The sequence below is a fragment of the Halichoerus grypus genome, chromosome 4 (assembly GCF_964656455.1).
Source record: "Halichoerus grypus chromosome 4, mHalGry1.hap1.1, whole genome shotgun sequence".
In the NCBI taxonomy this organism is placed as follows: Eukaryota; Metazoa; Chordata; class Mammalia; order Carnivora; family Phocidae; genus Halichoerus; species Halichoerus grypus.
The window spans coordinates 2,272,461-2,294,232 of NC_135715.1; the positions used below are offsets into that span (position 1 = coordinate 2,272,461).

The 21,772-nt window shown below is 53.7% G+C and overlaps 1 protein-coding gene across 8 annotated transcripts in view; it reads right to left on the bottom strand.

The window, feature by feature from the left end:
* Window positions 1-9,839, bottom strand: part of ARHGEF7 (Rho guanine nucleotide exchange factor 7) — a 130,425-nt gene extending 120,586 nt beyond the window's left edge. For 2 of the 8 annotated variants that reach the window (XR_004913885.2, XR_013446828.1), the window contains exon 1: window positions 9,442-9,839. Coding sequence is in view for 6 of the 8 variants with exons in the window: in XM_036081644.2 (XP_035937537.2) it covers window positions 9,442-9,814 (373 nt within the window). In the remaining 2 variants the exon portion in view is untranslated. The remainder of the gene's footprint in view (window positions 1-9,441) is intronic. The other 6 variants (XM_078070077.1, XM_036081653.2, XM_036081644.2 and 3 more) reach the window with 5 other exon arrangements.
* Between the last annotated feature and the right edge of the window lie 11,933 nt (window positions 9,840-21,772).

Consider the following 21,772-nt stretch of genomic DNA (forward strand, 5'->3'; position numbering starts at 1 on the left):
CACATCCTCATTGACACGGGGTATGATCAGTCTTACACTCTAACCACTCCGGCAGGTGCACAGTGGTGCCCCGCAGCAGTTTCAGGTTGCATTTCCCTCGTGACTAGTGCCGTCCAGCATCTTTCCTGTGCTGGTCACTTGCTCACCTTCTCTGGTGAAGTGTCTGCTCAAGCCATTTGTCCATTCTTTAAATTGGGTTCTTTGTTTCCTTATTATTGAGTGCGGAGAATTCCTTATGTATCCTGGATATAAGTCCTTTTTTTTTTTTTTTAATTTTTATTTATTTATTTGACAGAGAGAGACACAGCAAGAGAAGGAACACAAGCAGGGGGAGCGGGAGAGGGAGAAGCAGGCTTCCCGCCGAGCAGAGAGCCCGATGTGGGGCTCGATCCCAGGATCCTGGAACCACGACCTGAGCCGAAGGCTGACGCTTAACGACTGAGCCACCCAGGCGCCCCTGGATATAAGTCCTTCTTAATTGTTTGGTAAAATTCACCAGTGAGGCCATGTGGCCTGGAATTTTCTTTATGACAAGCTTTTTAACTACTTTAAATTCTTTACTAGATGTCGGGCTACTAAGGTCATCCATTTCCTCTTGAATGTGTTTTCCATGGAAATTGTACATTTTATCTAAGCTGTAGAACTGACTGGCATAAAAGTGTTCATACTATCCCATTATTATCTTTTTAGTATCTGGAGAACTCATAGTGATTCTTCATATTGGTCATTTGTGTCTTCTTTCCTTTTTTCCTGATCATTCTAAGAGGTTTTTCAATTTTATTGATTTCCTCAAAGAACTAGATTTTGGTTTTGTTGATCTTCTCTGGCAGATTTGTTTTCTATTTTACTGATTCCCATTCTGTTCTTTATTATTCTCTTTCATATATTACTTAGAGTTTAATTTGCCCATATTCTTCTAGCTTCTTAAAGTAGACATTGCATTATAGACAACAAAAGCATTATGTGTAAGGTACTCACCTAGCTCACTCCCAGAGTATTTTTTAACAATTCATAAGCAGATGCTTAAGACTCACACAAAATAAAATACAGTTACTATTATTATCCGAAGAACCAACCTTGGATTGCTGACATGGTAGTTACTCGGACCCAATCTAAGCAGATGCACTATTTTTTTTTTTAATTTAAGCTTGTTTTTTTTTTTTAAGATTTTATTTATTTATTCATGAGAGAGAGAGAGAGGCAGAGGGAGAAGCAGGCTCCCAAGGAGCAGATAGCCCGATGCGGGACTCAATCCCAGGACCCCGAGATCATGACCTGAGCCGAAGGCAGACGCTTAACCATCTGAGCCACCCAGGCGCCCTAAGCAGATGCACTTTGTCGGAGATGCGATAAATGAACTCCGATTCTTCTCCATTTGTCACCAGGTGACAGGGTGGAAGACACTCAATTCCAGTCTCTTGTCACTTACAAGTACAGTGGTACTTTCTGGAAGTTTAACCGTCACCACAAGCCTGTCCAGAATTTGACCACATCCTATTTAGAGAGCTTGTTTTCAAAAGAAACAAAAATGCATTAACAAACAGGAAAACTGTGACCAGAAAATGTCATGTTTCCATGAGAAGAAATCTGTGACCAGCACCAGTGTTTATGACTGCCTGAACGAGGCAATTTCTTCAGCCCCACAGAAAAGATGCCAATGAGGTTAGTCCAGAAATAAAGGCCTGGGATCAGATTCTAGGTGTCCTGGCGGTCTCCTGGGGCACCCCAGCAGAGGCCATTCATCCCAGGAAGGCCCTCTAAAACTCCTAATTCTCCGGCAAAACCACTATAACACTCTTCCTTAACATGACAACAAATTCATAACCTTTCGGCATGCAACAGGCTTTTTCAGAAACCCAGTATTTCTGACAAAAGACTTCTGAATGAATTTGCTAGCTGCAGATGGATACTAAAAAGTCTCTCGTAAACAAAGTATTTTACGGACAGGAAATAGGTGGGAATGCATCTTCTTGGCATAGGAGCTCAGCAGTGAGTCACGCAAAAGTGAGGGAGAAAGGCCATCATGGGCCAGAGTATTTACAAATAACCAAGAACTAGAGTGTTTTAAAGAAGGTGTTGCTAACGAATATCATACCGCCACAACCAGACTTCGTTGCAAGAAACTATGCAAATCCAAAGCCAACTTGGAACTGTGGATTCCCATTTTAGGCAAGCAATTTAATAAAACTAGAAGCAGCTTAAATTGCTACACTTTGGTTCTGGATTACATACACCTTGTTTGGAGACTATATTAAGAATATTTCTGACCCAGGGCGCCTGGGTGGCTCAGCTGGTTAAGCTTCTGGCTTCAGCTCAGGTCGTGATCCCAGGGTCCTGGGATCGAGCCCCGCATCGGGCTCCCTGCTCAGTGGGAAGCCTGCTTCTCCCTCTCCCACTCCCCCTGCTTGGGTTCCCTCTCGCTCTGTGTCTCTCTCTGTCAAATAAATAAAATATTTTTAAAAAATAAAAAATTTTAAAAAATATTTTTGACCCCTCTTTAAAAAGCTGCTCCAAGTGTAATAAAAATTAAAGTTCTGTACAAAATAACAACTTCACTCTCCAGCCTTGGACCCAATACCTACTGCCCCAGTGAGGCTGCACAAAAAGTGAGGCTGCCACGAAACCTCAGTGGCAGGCTGAAGTGAGCGTCTCTTTCTGTCCATGGGGCTACGGGTCAGCCGGCAGTCCTTCGGGTCATGGGTGGGCGTGCTGGGCAGCAGCTCCGCCGGTCTCGGCTGGGCTCCCTCCAGGGCGGGCAGGCTGCAGCGGCGGCCGGCGGCCTCAGCGAGGACAGCCGAGCCCTCTGCCAGGTGCCCTCCCATCCCTCGGCATCCAGGGCCGGGGCATCTGCCGGGTGGCGGCAGGTCTGAGAGAGCACAGAAACTCGCCAAGCCTCCTGGAGCCTCGGCTAGGTCCTAGCACCCGTCACGTCAGCCACAGCCCATCGGCCAAAACGAGGCAAGGCCAGCCTGGGACTCGAGAGGGGAGAAGACGGGCTTCATCTGTGGACGTGAGGGGAACTGCCAGGTCACTCTCCACAGGGCGTGGCGACAGCGAAGCCTGAACAAGTGGGGCCACTCCTGTAATCTCCGTGCCCTAGGAGGCTGGCCTCTGCGGAGGCTGGCCTCTGGGCATCGCTGCCCCAGCACGGTCCTCAGACCCCACTCGTGCGCACTACAGTGTGGGTCACCCTCCGCACACGGTGCAGTACACACTTACACAAGCACACGCCACGGACGTCAGCTGACTCATCTGTACAATGATGGGTCTGGGCAGGATAGCGTCCTGAGAACTCCTTCACCCGGAGAATCCACAAGTGCTTTACGCTTGAGACCCACGGTTTCTCTGAGGACCCGCCGGGAAAGGTGACACGGGTGACATGCACGTGTGTCTGTGTGTGTGATGTGTAGGCCAGCACGCACACGGTGGGAAGCCAATCTGTACGTATTTCCACAAATCCCATTTAAATGCCCCCACCTTTCCCCTTGGCCTTCAGAGTCCAGCAGACACAGCACCATCCTGCAAAAACACGGCTGAGAACGACCAGTTTGCGTCATAAAACTTTTAAAATTCAGAGCTAAATTTCGAAATATAAAAACAGCAGGAAATGAATGTTCCTAACCTAACTGGGGAGAACTGATGGCGGGAAAGGCCAGAAGTCACACACGGGGGACACAGGGCCCAGGGCCGGCCCCAACACCCTCCCTCCGCGCACGGTGGCGGTCCAGGCCCTTCCGTGCACGCGGCTCTGTGAGTGTGAAACCCGAGCCGCCGGCTGGGCCCTCTGCCCCCTCGGAGCTACAGCAGCCGTGTGCTCGGCAGCTGCGCGGGGCCTGGCGCTCAACACGGGGTCCCAGAAGCCAAATTCAGGGGTCCCACCAGCCCGACAATGGCGGTCTGTCGGGGGGAGGGGAGGGGCCGTCAGCCCCCTAAAGTTGCAAGAATCTGCCCATTGTGAGAATTAGAAAGTATTCCTGGATTTGAGCGGCCTTGAGGTTCCAATCCTGGCTTACAAGTTTTCCTGGCCACAGCAGGAAATGTTTTCAGGGTCAATTCATAAAATAATCACACCTACTGTGTACTGAGGACCTACTCTGTGCCCAGCACTGCACGAAACCCCTCACGTCCACTCCCTTACCCCCTTAATGACCCTATTGCCCCAGGAGCCCATTCCCTTCAGGCAGGTATCATTAATCCAGTGTTTGGGTGGAAATTAAGACTCAAAGAAATTAGAGAAGTTGCCCCAGGTCACACAGCAAATGGGTGACTCTGGAACACATATGGGGACCACCCCTCTTAAGAGTGGCTCTGGGAGGGCCCAGTGGGTCTTGGGGGCCCCTGGCAGAGTTGAGTGCCCAAGAGACGCTGTGCCTTTGCCACCTTCTACCGACGATGACGCACCCCCGGGCGATTCCAAGCCGGAGGAGCAGGGACGGGCCCTCCGGAGACAGTGCTAGACGTGCCCCTGGTCCGTGCGCATACAGCCCGCTGTTTCACAGCTCCGTAGAGACGCGCACCAGTAAACCCAGGGTCCGCAAGGCCCGGGGGCCCCTGAGGACGACCAGATGCCAGAGCAGGAGCCCACCGGATTTCTCAGGGCTGACCTCCCGTGGGAGACGAGAACGGGCAAAGGAACGTCCCGACCAGGCGGCAGCCTGAGGGCGGTGCTCTCCCGAGCTACCTGTCCTCGTCCCAGGTGTGGCGGAGCTCCCCGCGAACCAGGCAGGAGCGTGGCTCCCATCCCGACAGCCCCAGCAGCAGGCACCCCTGGGTTGGACTCTTCTGCCCCCGAGTGCTGTCTGGGCAACATGGGCACGGCAGGCTGCTGGGCCCCCATGTTCTCGCCTGGGAGACGGGGGTGACACGAGGCGCGACATGAGGTGCCCCGGAGAAGCAGCTCAGCACCCTGTCAGCACCGCGGGGCACACCGTTTCTTTACGAGAGACGTATCCAGAGGTGAGGCGGGCGTGCTCGAGGGAAGGAGGGAGGGAGGCCACTGCGGGCACTATTTCTATTAATAGAATGAGGTCCTGGCACAGCACCAATGCCAGACTCTCCCGGAGGACTGAGAGGCCGCTGCCCGGGACCGCAGGTCCTCTTGCTCCCCCTGCGCTCCCAAACCCAAGTCAGATGTCCCTGAGTGAGCACACCACGGGCCGGGCCAGGCCACGGCGCTAGTGTGGCTCTTGGCGAATCACTCTCCGCGTCCCCCGTCTACACCGAATGCAGGTTTGTCTGCTTTACTGTGGAATGAGCCAACAAATGCAGTGAATTTCCTCCTGCTCTGGGCCTAAAGCCCAAAACAAGAATCGCCCTGGTGCGGGGCTGAGAGAGGACTTTAAAATCATGTGCTTCAAAAGCAGATGTTTATTATTACACTAACTATTCTGGAAGCTTTGTTTCATTAGAAGGAATTTGATAGAACCAATAATTCAGTTTGCAAAGTTTAAAGAAGTCTCCTTAAAAACACAGTCAGGACATACGGTGTTCTGTAAGTTTTCTCTACGAGTGCTTTCCCAGGCGACCAACCGGGACTTACAAACGGTTACAGGGTGTGGGCTTTGGAATCTCGACTCCGGAGCCAGACCCCCGCCAGCACGCCACCCTGCCTGCGCTGACCTCATCCTCAGGGCGAAGGGCCCAGGAAGAGGCAAGCGACCCACAGTGGGCGCTCAGAACTGCTGTCCAGCGGCCGCTGACCTCACTCCCTCCCCGACCCAGCCCCAGAAGTCCCAGCACTGATCAGAATGCAGGCCACACATCAATCAGGAAAAAGCCATTTTTCCTCCTACGTCATATCCGAATTCGCTGATTTTCTGCACACCTGCAGAAGACCACCGAGGTTGCCAGATGACAGTCTGAGGAAATGCAAACCATATTCTAATCCACGTCAGAGAAACCGTCAGAGGCGAGGCCGCTCAAACTCCTTAATTCCTGCTCCTTTGCATGTACAGCTGACTTTCTGACTTCGTTTCCTTCGGCCTCACACCGCTCCTGTTTTCACGGCTTCCTCCTGCTGTCCCCAAAGAACCTGTTGGTCCTTTTATCTCCCACAGACAGCATCTGGCACCCTGCAAGCAGGTACCTAGTGAATAAATTGGGTTCAGATTTATTATGTGACTTACTATGGGTTGGATTGTGTCCCCCCAAATTCCTATGTTCAAGCCCTAACCCCCAGAAGCCCAGGACGTGACCTTATTCAGAAACAAGGTCGCTGCAGATGTAACTGGTTAAGTTGAGGTCACACTGGGGTCAGGTGGTCCTAATCCAATGACGGTGTCCTTATAAAAGAGGAGGTGAGGACACAGCAGAGACCACAGGGAACGCCGTGGGGACTCTGGGCATGTGCTGGACCCCCTTCCCCAGCACCTTCCGAGGGAGCATGGGCCTGCCCGCACCCCGATCCGGGGCCTGCGCCTCCAGGACTGGGAGAGAGCAGGTGCGTGGTGCAGCCCGCCCAGGCTGGGGCTCTGTTACGGCCCCAGGACACTAACACCCAGCCTGACAACTTAACCCAATCTAAATGCTCACATAGACACCCAGGACATCTAGCAAGACAAGAAGGTAGCAGGACTTTCAACTGTGATCCACAGATGTGGATGGAGGGAGCATCTCCCTGGAGCACGTTACCCATCAGTGCGTGTTCTGTGCTCTGGGGCCCAGGGAGAAAGAACCAGGCTCCCTGAGATTCTCGCACTGACTCAAGCAACTCCATGCGCCATGTCCATAAGCAAAACTAAAGCAGTGTGTCATGACTCCCATCACATCAATGCGTTTATTAGTGATGGTCCGCCCTCTAAAACTTGTACATCTTGATTTCACCCTCTGACAAAACGTCTAAAAAATGTTTAAAGTGGGAATTCATGAGCTCCAGGTAGCAGGGCTCCCTGGATTCTGCAGCCTTTGTGTGTTCCCATCCCAGGAGGGATGAGTGTGAGCAGGTCAGCAAAACGTCCCGGCCGTTACTGGAGAAAATCAAAGCGCAAGAGCTTCATACACGGAGATCCGGGAAACCATGTAATCCCACTTTGTCTCCCCTAGAGCAGAGAACGTGTCGGCGGCAATAATGGAGAGTGTCTCTTTTCTGAACTGCTTGGGTAAAGAGTGTATTGACCGCGCGCCCCCACCACCACCCCCCCCACCCCTAACCTTCCGCCTTAAGAAAAGCAGATGCATCAAGGGGAACCCGAACAGAAAACTTTTACAGTCTGAACCGAAATGAATGTCCTCGTGGTTCTCCACCCCTTTTACTGGCTCTGAAGTAGAACAAATGAACATAACGCAAGAAGCACATTAGTAAATGTTTTCTTAATGAAAGGCACATGGGAAACCCGAGCCACCCCAAACTTTCCTTCACTCCCTGCCCTCCCCAGTCTCATGGTCTGTTTCCAACTGTGATGCTGCAAGCTGCTCACACCACATGAACCAGTCGTCAGGGTGTCCATGTGGCAAACTGGGGTCAAGTGAAGGCCCTTTCAACTCCCCATAAATATTCAGTGAGGTTTCCAAACGCTCGCACAGTTGGGTGAAAGCTGCCCCCCGTCTGCTTTGGGGCTCACAGTATTTGGTGTGCAAGCTCAAAGAAATACCTCTGCTTAAGAAATGCAGCAGCTCATGAAACTTCAGAAACCCCAGGTTTTTTAGAGGCAGAGACTGGCTAATATTTTACTCCAAAAACCTACCTTTGAACCAGAGAATCAGGAGCTCTGTCTATAATTTGTGCCTTGACGTGAAACTTGCATTGTGGCAGTGTTAGTCGGAGCCGCGGGGAGGGGGACAGTGGCAGTTGGGCTCCCGCAAGCTAAACCCTGTATTCACTCCTCACTCCTCCCCTCCTTTTAGGAGGGTGGAAGGAGTGCTACAGTTCTGAAAGCAAATCTCAGAATGTACAAGAAAACGATGATTGAAGTCTGCCAATCAAAGTCATGCAGTTATTAAGCCAAATAACATGCATTGATAGTGACATGTTTTTATCCAGACAGCAGACGAAGTTTCTTAAAGCTTCGCTCTCGGTCATGGACAGCATTTTGTAGAAGCCTGTTTGGGTGAACCGAGAGTGCATCCTCGTGCCCTGCAACATCTGTCTTTTATTACCAGACGTCCTGATATCCAGATGGCAGCAAAGTATTCTGAGTGCCCTGAAACGGATTCGGCTCCTTATTCCTGTCTTAAATCATAATTTTATTGTGACATCAGGTTCGCTTACAAGTAACATTTTTATTTCCTGGACAGACAGGCAGCTCTTCACTCTAATACAGATTCTGTTTCCATATATACGTCCCAAGTAAGAAAAATACCTGAAACTAGTATGCATGCAAAATTCATATGAAATAAAACCTTTTCTGACCCTTAAAACGCAGCACCAAAACATGCACAAACTTCTAAGATTAAACGTTTTACTTTTTCAAGTCACCTAATTAACATTTTATTAGCAAAGTGTCCGTGTGCAGTTAGGACCAATACAACCCCATTTAAAAAATTAAAGTTTTTTTTCCCCCTAATTATGCTGTGCTTCAGCTTCTACATTTAACACCTTTTAAGTAACTGTTGATCTTAAGATTCTGCACTGGCAAAAAAAAAAAAAAAAGGATAAAACTGCAGTGTTTCTGAAATACAGGGATACCTCGTTTTTTAAAAGCACTTCTACGCCCCGGCCCCTGCTTTGTCGGTGTGTGTGAGAGGAAAGCAAACTTTAATCACTCACAGAGGCCAGGGTCAAGGTTCACACTCCAGCCCCGGGGAAACCACCAGCCACCGAGAGAGAAGCAGGGTCTGCGGGACTAGGGATTCTGTTCAGAATCAGGTACGGACCCGAAAACGAAATCTAGAATCGTAAGCCAGCCTCGAAGAGTGCCAGGACTTCCGTGGGCTTGCCCTCCTCTGGGCTTGGAGACGTGCGGAATTCCCTCGTGGGGAAGGCAGCAGCTCCCGTCACAGGCCGGCCCTCGGCTATTGATGACTGCATCTTTTAAAAATGCACAGCAATCGCTCGATGAGGCAGAGGTGAAACTCTCCCGCGATGCCACCACCAAGAACTGTTCGAACAAAGCCTGGGAGGAAGCCGCGCGCGGCGCCGGAGCAGGTCCTCTGCGCGGGTCACGGCCAGGGGCGCCTCCACCTCGGGGCGGAGCGGAGCCGCCGCCCCCTTGCCCGCGGCCTCCCCGCGGTCGTCCCCCCGGACGCGGCCGGGCCCCCTCGCCCAGCCGCACCGCACACAATGGCGCCCCGAGCTCCCGCCACCCGGGCCTCGCGCCGCCTGCGCGCCCCCCGCGCGGGCCGCGTTCCCGGGTCCGCGCACAAAGGAGGCGCGTGGGCTCCTCCGCGCCCCGCGACCCCGCGCCCGCGCGTCTCCGCGCACCCCCGGCCGCGGCGGGAAGCAGGCGCGGCGCCCACCGCCCGGGGCCTGTGCGCCGCGGGGGCGCGAGCGCGGGCGCCACTTACTTTGTCGATGGTCCCGGGCAGCAGGCGCTCCAGCAGCCTGCAGAGGACCACCCCGTCCTTCAGAGACGCCTGCAGGAAGCCCTCCGGGTCCGAGATGGTTTTCTTGGGCGACTCCAGCACCCCCAAGGTGATGAGCCACGTAACGGTCTGCTCGGCGGAATTCATAGCGGCGGCGCGCCCGGCCTCCCCGCGCCGCGAGCCCGTCTGGGCGCCGTTCACCTCGGAGCGGCCGCGGCCCGGCCGGCTGCGCCCCCCGCCCCCTCCGGCTCGCCCATGGGGAGGCCGGCCCGGCGATTGGCTCGGGCGGCGCCGCGGTCCGGCCGGCTCGCGCTGCCTCGCGTGCGTCCTGGCCGACTGTCAAGTGCCTTTTCATTAGATGCACATGAACCTGCGGCGGCCGCCCGGCGCCGCCCCCGCCGCCGCCTCCCGGCTCCCAGCCGCCGCCGCCGATGACATCACCGCGAGGAGAAGAAAAGACGCGGCGCTGAAGCGGCCCCGCGCCGGCCGGCGGCACACGCACCCCGCGCTCGGGCCCGCCGTGCGCCCCGCCGCGCGCCCCCGCCCCGGCCCGGCCGTGCGCGCCCACCTGCGCCGCCGTGCCCTCCGGAGGCGCCGGCCGCCTTAACCGTTTGCGCCCCGCGGGCCCCGCGCACGCCCTGCGGACGCCAGAGCGCGCCAGGAGGCCCCCGCGCCGGCCTTGCTCGGGCGACGCGGAACCTTATTGATTTTCTTAATCACCAATGTTTCGAGTATTAAGTGCTTCCCAGAATGCTCTTTTGATTTTTGCCAGTTTTATTTCGGGCGGGGGGGGGCGGTGCTGAAAACGAGACGTTTGCTTCTCCCCGCCACTTTGCAAGCCAGCGATTACAGAGCACAAATGATCATTAAATCTGTGAGCAGATGGGCCTAATTCGGGGAGGAATTGATTTCCCGGGAGCTGCTGCGATCCTTGGGGACAGGGACGCCCCCGGAGAGCGCGGCGCGCCGGTGTTATGGGTGCCGCCTGCCGGGAGGCCTGCTCCCGCGCGCGTGACCTCAGCGCCCGCCAGGCTGTCCCCCTCCGCAGGACCAGCAACCTTGGAGTGACCCCACTGGAAACTGAAGGTGGCGTTTGGAGCACCGTGGGAGGAAGCTCAGGAAAGCAGCAGAGCCTGAACTGTGTATGTGTCTGTGGCCGGGAAGGAAGGACTCAGAACGCCTCCGTCCAAACAGGCCACTTGGCCGGAAGATGCTCGGTTGGCCATGGGGCTGTGAGTGCACGCCCCAGACTGGAAGAACTCGGACATCCAGCTGTCCCACAGTGACTTGGACGCATGCATATGACCAAAGGAGAGAGCCCCTTCTTACAGGAAGGACGGCGTAAAGGAGACTGCCCCGTACACGTGTGTCCCTTTACTCCGTCCACAGTCCCGAGGGCTTTCCCTGCTTGCTTCCCCGAAGGCCTTCGGCAGTTTAAAACAGCATTAGCGGAGCTTACTGTATGCCAGGCACATATTTAGTCCACTTAATGACAAAGGCTAGAAGCCATATAAAAGTTTTTAAAAATAGAGGCTTAACTCCCTCTTTCTTTGCCTTCGGTAGTCCAGAGGACTTCGATGGCAATCATGAATTGCATGGATTTCCAGCTTTGAGCTGAGCAGCTACATTTGCAAACACACAGTCATTGAAAGGGCGGCCACATCCTCGGTGGCCATAGTTACCTCTTGTTGAGCTCACCAGGGCTCTGCCAGAGCTCCTTCCTGGCATCACGTCACACCATCATTAGTACAGTCTTACAAAGTTTGTCTCCTCGTCCCCATTGTACCACACCCGAGTGGTAGAGAGATGGGACGCAACACATCACCTGTTTCTAGACAGCTTCTCTATACGCTTTCCAGCAAACAGAGCAGGTAAGAGTTTTGTTAAGGTCTGTGCCCAAAGACCCTATCAACAAAGGGGTATTGGGGCCCCTGGGTGGCTCAGTCGGTTAAGCGTCTGCCTTCAGCTCAGGTCTTGATCTCAGGGTCCTGGGATCAAGCCCCGCATCAGGCTCCCTGCTCAGTGGGAAGCCTGCTTCTCCCTCTCCCCCTGCTTGTGTTCCCTCTCTCTCTTTCTCTCTCTCTCTCTCTCTGTTAAATAAATAAATAAAATCTTAAAAAAAAACACACACAAAGGGGTATTGACCTAAGCATGGTTGTCCACTGAGATTCCTGTTTACTCTCATTACTGCTGAATTGAAGAAATAATTTAGAATACAGCCATTACAATTTCAAATTACATTAAGTTGGGTCTGGTGCTTATAATCTGATAAACAAGACTAAGATTCAACTTGACTCAACCAAATAATCCTAAAGAAAGGCAGCTCTAGGGAGTGGCATTAGGTGACCAATAACTGGGCAGCCAATTATTGTCAGAAGGGAGACCCACACAGAAGGGAGACCCACTGTAACTGATCTTAGAAGTCCCTGAACATTTCAATGTGGCTACTGGTGGCATTCTTTTACCTTGGATGGACATTTATTTCAAAAAAGTTTACTTGGAAGGGATTCATTCTAGAAAGTAACATTTTTCAAAGCTAGGTGTTTTTAGGTGTTTGAGCTATTTTAGTGTCCAAGGTGTGCATTTGGTTAAACTTACCATTTTTCCAAGTTCCTATTACAGAAGGCACGGGCTGTGGAGAAGAACTCATTGTTCTGTTGGGTTGGAGCCAATTAAGACTGTTGTCGAGAGAGGATTTTGGTCCTGTCTGTGGATGCTCTTTGACTCCCCCCAGAAGAGTGTGGAACAGCTCTCAGCACAGGCATGTCTCCTCTGGTTCCCTCATCTCTCATGAGAGGGTTTAGCTTCACACCCCACGTGGCCCCTGCTATCCCTCAGAGCCCCAGCCCTGGTCAACACTGTGGTAGACCCACCATCAGCTGCCCCCAGTAGCTCAGCTGAACCCCACCCGAGCTCAGCTGAGCGATGCTGATTCCATTGGCTGGCTTGTTGGTACTTAGAGGATGGTCTCTCCCCCAACCTGAAGCCAGACAGGCAGATGGCGATTGGCCTAGCAGTGTGTCACCTTCACTCCGGACTGGGGGGGGGGGGAGGTTATTGAATTAGACCATCATGTAGATGGAAACACGCATTAAGAAGCAGTTCTATGAAGCTCATCTGAGCTACTGTAGGTATGTTATTGAAGGCATTCCTTTTATTAAACAGTGTCCTATTTATTTGGCATAAATATGGTCAAATGCTAAACATGAAAGATGCAAGGCAGGAAAAAAGTTTATAAACATACATGGCTGAAAATTACACAGGATCAGAAGATATCTTACCAATACACTGTTTTATGAAACATCACATCAACCAGAAGCTTATCCTAGTGTGGGCTCCCCCAGAAGCAGATCCTGAGCCAACAACTGGGTGCAAGCAATTTATTTGGGACACAATCCCGGAAAGGACAGATGAAGAAAGGGAGAAAGTGAAACAGGGAAGAGACAGAAGTGAATCAAAGATGTGTAGGGAGTAGCTGGGGCCCAGCTCCCCTGGGGCCTCTGAGAACCAGCATGGGCAGGCCCCAGAGTCCTCTGACCAGGGGACGGGCAGGCTAAGCTTCATCCCTCCACTCCCATCCCCCTGGATTGCGGGTCTCCCCTGGGGCGTGGCCTCCAACTCCGCAGAGCCTCACGTCTTGAGAGCAGGAAGCACAAGGGCCCCGTGTGGACCACTGGCGGTGAGCGGTGGTGGCGGTGGGTGGAGGTGAGCACTGGCGGAGGTGAGCGGCGGTGAGCAGTGGTGGTGAGCAGTGGCGGTGAGCGGAGGTGAGCACTGGGGGAGGTGAGCGGCGGTGAGCGGCGGTGAGCAGTGGTGGTGAGCGGCGGTGAGCGGTGGCGGTGAGCGGAGGTGAGCACTGGTGGCGGTGAGCGGAGGTGAGCGGTGGCGGTGAGCGGAGGTGAGCACTGGCGGTGAGCGGTGAGCGGTGGCGGAGGTGAGTGGCGGTGGCGGTGAGCAGAGGTGAGCACTGGCGGAGGTGAGCGGTGGTGAGCGGCGGCGGTGAGCGGCGGCGAGCAGTGGCGGTGAGCGGAGGTGAGCGGTGGCGGTGAGCGGAGGTGAGCACTGGCGGTGAGCGGTGGCGGAGGTGAGTGGCGGTGGCGGTGAGCGGAGGTGAGCGGTGGCGGTGAGCGGAGGTGAGCACTGGCGGTGAGCGGTGGCGGAGGTGAGTGGCGGTGGCGGTGAGCGGAGGTGAGCACTGGCGGAGGTGAGCGGCAGTGAGCAGCGCCGACGCTGCTTCCACCGCTTGGTGCCGGACACTGCTTCTAGACCCTGGGGCACGACACCTTGTAAAAGCCGTTGGTGCGGCGTATTCGCTGCCTCCTGAGGGCAGGTCTCTAACCTGAAGAAGTCAGCGGCGAGCTAGCTCCCTGCAAACCCCCATCCGGGGAGATGAACTGCTTCTCCCTCCAGGCCTGGGGCTTCCGACGTCACCAGCTCGCCGCCAAGCAGCTGGTGTTACTGAATAGCGGTCAGAATCTGCCTCTACTGCGGGCAGCTAGGTGAGCCTGGGCGAGAGGGATCCCTGCTGGAGGTCTCGCACACCCCCACCCCTGCTGGAGGTCTCGCACACCCCCACCCCTGCTGGAGGTCTCGCACACCCCCACCCCTGCTGGAGGTCTCGCACACCCCCACCCTGCTGGAGGTCTCGCACACCCCCACCCCTGCTGGAGGTCTCGCACACCCCCACCCTGCTGGAGGTCTCGCACACCCCCACCCCTGCTGGAGGTCTCGCACACCCCCACCCCTGCTGGAGGTCTCGCACACCCCCACCCCTGCTGGAGGTCTCGCACACCCCCACCCCTGCTGGAGGTCTCGCACACCCCCACCCCTGCTGGAGGTCTCGCACACCCCCACCCCTGCTGGAGGTCTCGCACACCCCCACCCCTGCTGGAGGTCTCGCACACCCCCGTCCCTGCTGGAGGTCTCGCACACCCCCGTCCCTGCTGGAGGTCTCGCACACCCCCGTCCCTGCTGGAGGTCTCGCACACCCCCACCCTGCTGGAGGTCTCGCACACCCCCACCCCTGACGCCGCGGCCGCAGGGGCCAGGCGAGGCCCGGCGGCTGCCCTAGCTACGGATGTGCGGTTGGCGTGCCTGCCTGCTGGGTGCGCCTTCCTCCCTGACGCTCTCTGGAGACTGAGGCAGGAATCAGGACCCACAGCAGCCCCTCCACCTCCTTGGGAGGCCCACCGTGCCCGTTCCAGGCCCCCAGACGAGGAGCCCTGCCACCCACCCCGTCCACGCATGCGCACCTGCCCCGGAGGACCGGGGAGCCGCTCCAAGCTTCAGTGACCCGAGGGCTTCTCCTCCCCTCGTCCTGTGCCCGCCTGGAGCCGGACGGTAGCGTGGCAGCAGTCCGTATGTCCTTTCGTGGTTCACACCAGATTAGCAAAGTCATAGGCGCAAGCTGAGCGGCTTTGGGAACCCGGCCAGTGGAGGCAGGTGACTCGGAGGTCTGGGCCATTTGTGTCAGCAGCTTACTCGTGGCCTCTGGCCCTGCTCCCGCCCAACCCCAGCCCACCCCGCTCAGCAGGATGCATGGCAGCTGTGCCGGCTCCCGGGGCGTCGGGAGAACGTCTTCTCGGTAGCCCTCGTTCGGGCGCTCTGGCTGCCTCGGAGAGGAGCGAGCTCTCTGAGACCCTCAGTGCAGCCCAGCCGAAGGAGCCACCTCTGCCTGGACCGCGGGCTGGCTCAGCACCAGCGTGCTAGTCCTGAGATAGAAGCGCCATCATAGCCCAGACCCTCGGCCTTATCTGCCTCTCCCACCCCACCCAGCTACCCACCCTCATAGGCAGTGGTAGCTCAGCACATGCCTGCGGCGCCTCTGACGAAAGAGCCTTCCTCCGACAGCTACTGTGGTGTGCCCTCCAGGCCTGCTGATGCTTGCCCAGTTGTTGGTCTAGAGCCTTGAGTGAAGACAGCCCCCATGCCACGCCACAGGGCCTTTGCACATCCCGGGCAATGGAAGGCTGCACTTCCCTAGCAAAGGAAAGGGGCCGTTTCTCTTGGCTTGGAGAGATCAGGGAATCAGGAGTCCATGTTTCTCAGAATCTCCACCCAGAGCCCCCCTTCCAGGTCTCAGGGACTCTTTCCCCCCCAACCCAGCCCTGGACTCAGCCCCGGAGGTCTGCCCAGGTGGGGAGCTCCACTGCTTTGCAGACTGGGCACATCTATGATGAGAGCTGAGCCCTCTTGCTGCAGGGGATGGATGATTTCTCCCACTGCTGGGGGGGAGGGGTTCAACGGGTGAGGTCCCTGAACTGTCACGTCTTTCTCCCAAGACTTCTCAGTGACCACAGCTGACTCTGAGTCCTCACAACTGTCACTGCTCCGTTTCCTCAGGCACTGGGGTGGCTCCACATACTAATGCTTCCTTTGCACCTGCTCCGCACTCCGTCCAGCACAGACAGGAGTGTAGCCATTGAGAGGCACGGAAGAGGGGGAGGGTTAGCACCCCTTCATGCAGCACGAGCAATAGCGTCTGTGACGGTTCATTTCATGTGCCAACTCGACGGGGCCACAGAGCGCCCAAATATTTGGTCAAACATCATTTTGGGTGTGTCTGTGAGGGTGGCTTTGGCTGAGATTAACATTTGAATCAGTAGACTGAGCAAAGCAGACTGCCCTCCCCCAACATGGGTGGGCCTCACCCAATCAGTTGAAGGCCTGAATAGACCACAAACACCAGCCCTCTCCCCTGAGTAGGGGAGACTCCTCCAGCAGATGCCTTTGAAGTGGAACATCGACTCCACCTGGGTCTCCAGCCTGCAGGCCCACCGGCAGATTGGACTTACCAGCTTCCATAATCCTATGAGCCCATTGCTTATAGTAAATCTCTTTACACATGTCTTACTGGTTGTGTTTCTCTGGAGAACCCTGACAGTTAAAGCATCCTGCGGCTGGGCCGTCTGGCTGGTGAGCGATGCGAGTGTGGATTCCCTGCCTGTGTGTCCGCTTCCCAAGTTCACTTTGAAACCACCTGCCTTGGTTTGGGCTCCCCCAAATGCAGACCCTGAGACAGGGCTTCAGTGCAGGAGGCATACTTGGGGGTTGAGCCCAAGAAGCACAAAGGAGGGAGTGGGGGAGATGAGGCAGGGAGGGAGACAGTCTGCAATAGAGGGTGCACTCGGGAGTGGGAGCCGCAGTAAGAACACTCTAGGGGCCCTGTAGTGGTTTGCTGTGCTGACCACAACAAAGCACCATGGCCCGCGAGACTTAGAAGCAGCAGAAGTTGATCTCTCACAGTCTGGAGGCCAGAAGTCCAACCTCGAGGTGTCCAGCAGCATGAGGCAGTGCTCCAGCATCCGTCAAAGAGGACCAGCAGAGTTGGTGAAGCATCACTGTGAGCTCAGAAGCTTCCTAACGTCTCTGTTTCGTGTTTGTTGGGAGACGTTTCTCCACGAGTCTCTCACCTTCCTGAGGAGCTGGGCAGAGGTAATGACAGCTTTTGTTCTGACTGTCCTTTCTAGAGTGTTTTGGAACAAACGTCTTCACACATAGAGACATCACTCTGCCCCCACCCCACCCCACCCCCGGGCAGAGGGCACATTTGCCTGCTGACCTACAGACTGAAAATAATGTCTCCTGGGGGACACAGTTTGGGCCAGCGTACTTGCAGTCCCTTTAAAGGTTGGGGTGGCTAAGCTCTGGCTCTGAGGCGGGGACACAAGCCAGCCATGTGTGTCGCACCACCCCCCACCCCTGGGGCCCACCCCTGCATTGCCTCGGACTTGGGAGCAAAACTGGGTCCCATGCTGCCCACTTGGCCGTGAGTCCCACGGTCCCCGGTGTCCAACCTGGTGGTCACCCACGACCTCCAGCTAATTCTATTAGCCTTCGCACAGGCTCAAACCCCAGACCCACAATGGTCCTCATAATGCCAGGGTTCACTCCCTGGGATGAACGGTCAATGGCTTTCTTCTTTCTGAACGGGGCTTTCACGGGGCCCCTGAGTTTTATTAGGAAGAGCTCCTTCTTCATTGCCTCCACAGGGATTTGTAATCTCCCTTTTGATTTCCTCTCCAATCAAATATTTATCTAAGAATATGTTTCTTAATTACCAGGAAATCGAGACTTCGTTGGCCGTTGAATATGATTAAGCAGCTGAGCCTAGAAATCTCTGCTTTCCGAAGTTGGCTAAAGACATTGACTGATCCATGATCATATATACGAAAGGATGTACATACTCTGTTCAAGAGGTTATATACTTATTATGTGCAGGTTTTGTGCTTTTTTAAGAACTTTTTATTTCAAAATCATTTTAGAAGCACAATGGGTTTCAAAGCTAGTATAGAGAGGTCCCATGTGGACTTCGGCCAGCTCCCTTCAGGGACAATGCCCCACATAACCAGAGCACATCCCTGTGCGGCACGGCTGTGATGTGGTTCACCAAACCGCGGGCACTGTTCGGGTCTCGGCAACGCTTCCGTATACTCCTGTATGTTCCATCACACGTGTGTGTTGGGTCACCAGCACAGGGAGGCTGCAGACCGCTCCGTCCGGGGCCACCCCTCGGCAGCCCCAGCCTGCCCGCCAAGCCTCTGAACCTCATCCCACCTCTGTCAGTTAGACATGCCCAATGCTCCGAGACACAGATGTTAAATGAAGTTTCCCTAAAATTTAAATCCTTTTAACATGTTATATATGATGTTCAATGCACAGGTTAGGTGAAGACTTTTATCTTTTTCACAAATTATGCCTTAAGTTAGTTCATATGGTTCATCTTTCTCCAATGACTTCGTTTATCCTGAGTTTCAGCTTCTCTGAAGGGAAAACGTCCATTTCCATTCCTGTTTTCCTCTTCCTTGTGCCCAGGTCCGCATTTTCAACCTCGCATCATCACCTGGAGTTAGACTGTGTAAAGAACATAAACTGGGGCTTACTTTCTAGGGCTCTTTGCCTGTGTCTGGTTTATTTGTTTGTTTGTTCATTAAAAACATTTTACTTTACTTAAAAAGTACTCATTTTGTTTTAAATAAATTTTTATTCATTTTATATTGATGTTTTCTATTTTTCTTCTCTGTGTTTTCAAATTGCTTTGGTTTGAAGAAGAAAAAAGATTTGTTCAAATCACTCTCCATTCCATTTTTTGTCTCTTTTTTAAATTTAAAAACTGAATCATAATCTTCCATTTAATAAGTGGTTCTCTCTCCTTCCTTAGCTGATTGTCAGACACAAATCCCCATATTGAAAAGTAAGAGTCCACAACACCATGAGCTCCCCCTTCCTCCTGCCACCTGCCCTCTGAGGGCGGCTTCTGGAACATGCTAGCTTCCCCTCATCAGCCCTCAGGCCCACAATTCCCAATGCCCCTTTCTTCCCCCAATTGTACTTTGTGATCAGTTAGTTTCATTTTAAACCATCACTAGTATTTTACTTGTAGAATAGACTTTTCCTGGGAGTTTTTATTTAGCACTAATATTGCACGTATCCTGGCCTGCGCGTGCATGTGTGCGCGTGCATCTCCATATCCTGTTCACCTCCGTTTCCTCTTCTTCTCTGCTTCATGCATCCTCGACTTCATGTGCTCTTGGAGTCAAGTCTCAGGTATGTCCCTCTGGTGGGGCCATGTTTGTAAACACGCGTTTACCCCCTGACCGGTGAATGGTGTTTTGGCCGGGCCGAGAGTTACCGGCCGCAGTCCTCTGTTCTCGGTAGATGGCCGTGCCCCCCACTGTCTCCCAGCCTCAGGTGTGCAAGTAGGGAGTCCTGGGCTACTTTGGGGCTGTTGCTCTCTGTAGATAACTTGTTCTTTTGGTGGAGAAACTTGTAGGATTTTCTCCTTATTGTTAAGAGACCAGCACTTTCATCAGGATATGATCAGGATGCATTTGTGTGTGTGCACATGTGTGCGCACGTGTGGCTGTGTGTGTGCATGTGTGACTATGTGTGGGCATGTGAGTGTGCTGTGTGTGCACATGTGTGTGCACGTGTGACTGTATGTGCGCATGTGTGCGCACGTGTGACTGTGTGTGCATGTGAGTGTGCTTGTGTGCACATGTGTGTGCACATGTGACTGTGTGTGTGCATGTGTGCACACGTGTGACTGTGTGTGGGCATGCGAGTGTGCTGTGTGTGCACATGTGTGCGCACGTGTGACTGTGTGTGCATGTGAGTGTGCTTGTGTGCACATGTGTGTGCACGTGTGACTCCATGTGCACGTGTGCATGTGTGCGCACGTGTGACTGTGTGTGGGCATGTGAGTGTGCTGTGTGTGCACATGTGTGCGCATGTGTGGCTGTGTGTGGGCATGAGTGTGCTGTGTGCGCACGTGTGACCATGTGTGTGCACACGTGTGTGCGTGTGACTGTGTGTGTGACCACGGAGGTGTGTGTGCATGTGTTGTGCTTACATGCACGTGTGCAAATGCATTGTGCATTTGTGTGTGTACATGCATGTGTGTGGCTGTGCATTGTGCAAGTGCACATGTGTGTGAATGTGTGTGCAAGTATGCATGTGTGCCTTGCGTGCATGTATGCATGTGTGTGTGCAAGTGCACATGTTTGCCTGTGCATGCATGCATGTGTGTGTACATGCGTGTGCCTGCACATGGCTTTATCATCATCCTTGCCTGGGACTCGCTGAGCCTCTTCAGACTCCGGCCTCCCATCTCTCTTCAGTTGAGGGAAGGCTTTGACGCCGTGAATGTAATACTTCTCTGTCTCTTAACATCCTGGAGCCTCTGTTAGTTTCCTGTGAATTCTTTCTGCTTCTTCCCGGTCGTGAGTTCTCTCTACTCTGACTCTGCCGCAGGTCTGCCCGTTTAGGTTCTGGGCCAGTTCAGCAATTACATCTTTCTTTCAGCTGCAGGAAGGCTTCTCTCGGGTCGCACTTTAAACTTAAGTGTGTTTTTGTTTTGTGCTTATAATGTTAGGGAGGAAAGTGTATTTTGAGAGGAAAAATAGCCCCTTCACAGTGAAGGGGGCTGTGGTGGTTACAACAGCTGTGCCACTGTTTACGGCTCTCGGAGAGGTGAACAGGGCCCGGGAAGATCCGGCCTCGGCACCTTCCTGTCTCCTGTCACAGCTGCTGAGACCCTTTGCCCTGCAGTCCCTTCTTCCAGAACAGACTCCGCCTGAGTCCCATTTGCTCAGTCTGCCTATCACAGCGCGATCCTGCCCCGTCCTCCGATGGTTTTCTGCTGCCTGCCTTCCCTGTCGGCTCTGTCCTCTTCACGGCGCCCCTCTGCAGACACATCCTCAGGTCCCCCCGCCTACCCCTGCTCACCCCCAGCCCCCATAGCCCCGTCTTCTCCTGGGGTCCCCATCCTGCCACTCCTCACCCCGGCCACTCCTGCACGCAGCCCTATGGAAACACGCCTCCGAACCAGGAGTGAAGCATGCTTTCCGTGGAGCCCTGCGACGGCTACCTGGCCCCACCTGACCCCACCTGGCCACTATCAGACCCTCAGCGGGGCTGCTGGGCCACACTTTTCTGATCTCCAGCAAGGGCATGAACAGGAGGTTCTGAGACAGGCTTTTCACACTGGTCTCACCAGCACTGGGTTTCTTAGCATCACCTTTGAGAATCTGGTGACGCTAAGAAAACTCTCCTGGGAGGCATGGAATTTCAGAGGGCTCTCGGCTCCCCAGAGTGTAACCCTGGGCCCGGGCAGCGTCGGAGTTAGACCTGCCAGCTCAACAGCAAGTGTGAGCAGAAGACACACAAACCTAACATATCCTATGGCCGAGTAGAGCTGCTTTTAAAAAAAAGCAATAGGCGCTTGAAGAGTAAACTATTTCAATGATTTTTGTTTGTGTAAGTCATAATGAGGCAAAATAGGGCTTTTAGAAAACAAAATGTTTTACAAATCTGTGTTCTCCCCCATGTGTTTACCCTGGGGACACCAACGAGTGTTTTTCTCAGTGCCCTTGACTGGATATTATATAAAATAACAGACAGGAATAGAACTCTGTTGATCTTCCATAAAGCCTAAAATAAACATTGGCCTTAGAAGTAGGAGGTGTTTTGCTTTATCTTTAAAAATACCCACTGTATTTTTTTTACCTATACTCTCTGCAAAACTTAAAAATTCTTTCTGTTGGAGAAGTACTTTTTGAAAAAGAACAGAGGCAGATACCAACAAATAAATATTTGTTGATGTAATTAGTTGTCTGCCATATCTTATGTGGGGGCAGCAAAATCAATCTTACATGAAATTTTTGTTTTATAAGCGGCTCTATCCATTTGGATGTAAAGGGATACATTTTTCATTGCCTCATTTCCTGTTCTTTTGATTTACTCCAGAAAACCAGTACATCAAATGAATTATGGAACCCAATCTTTAAAGCCACAAATTACTGAAAACAGAGAT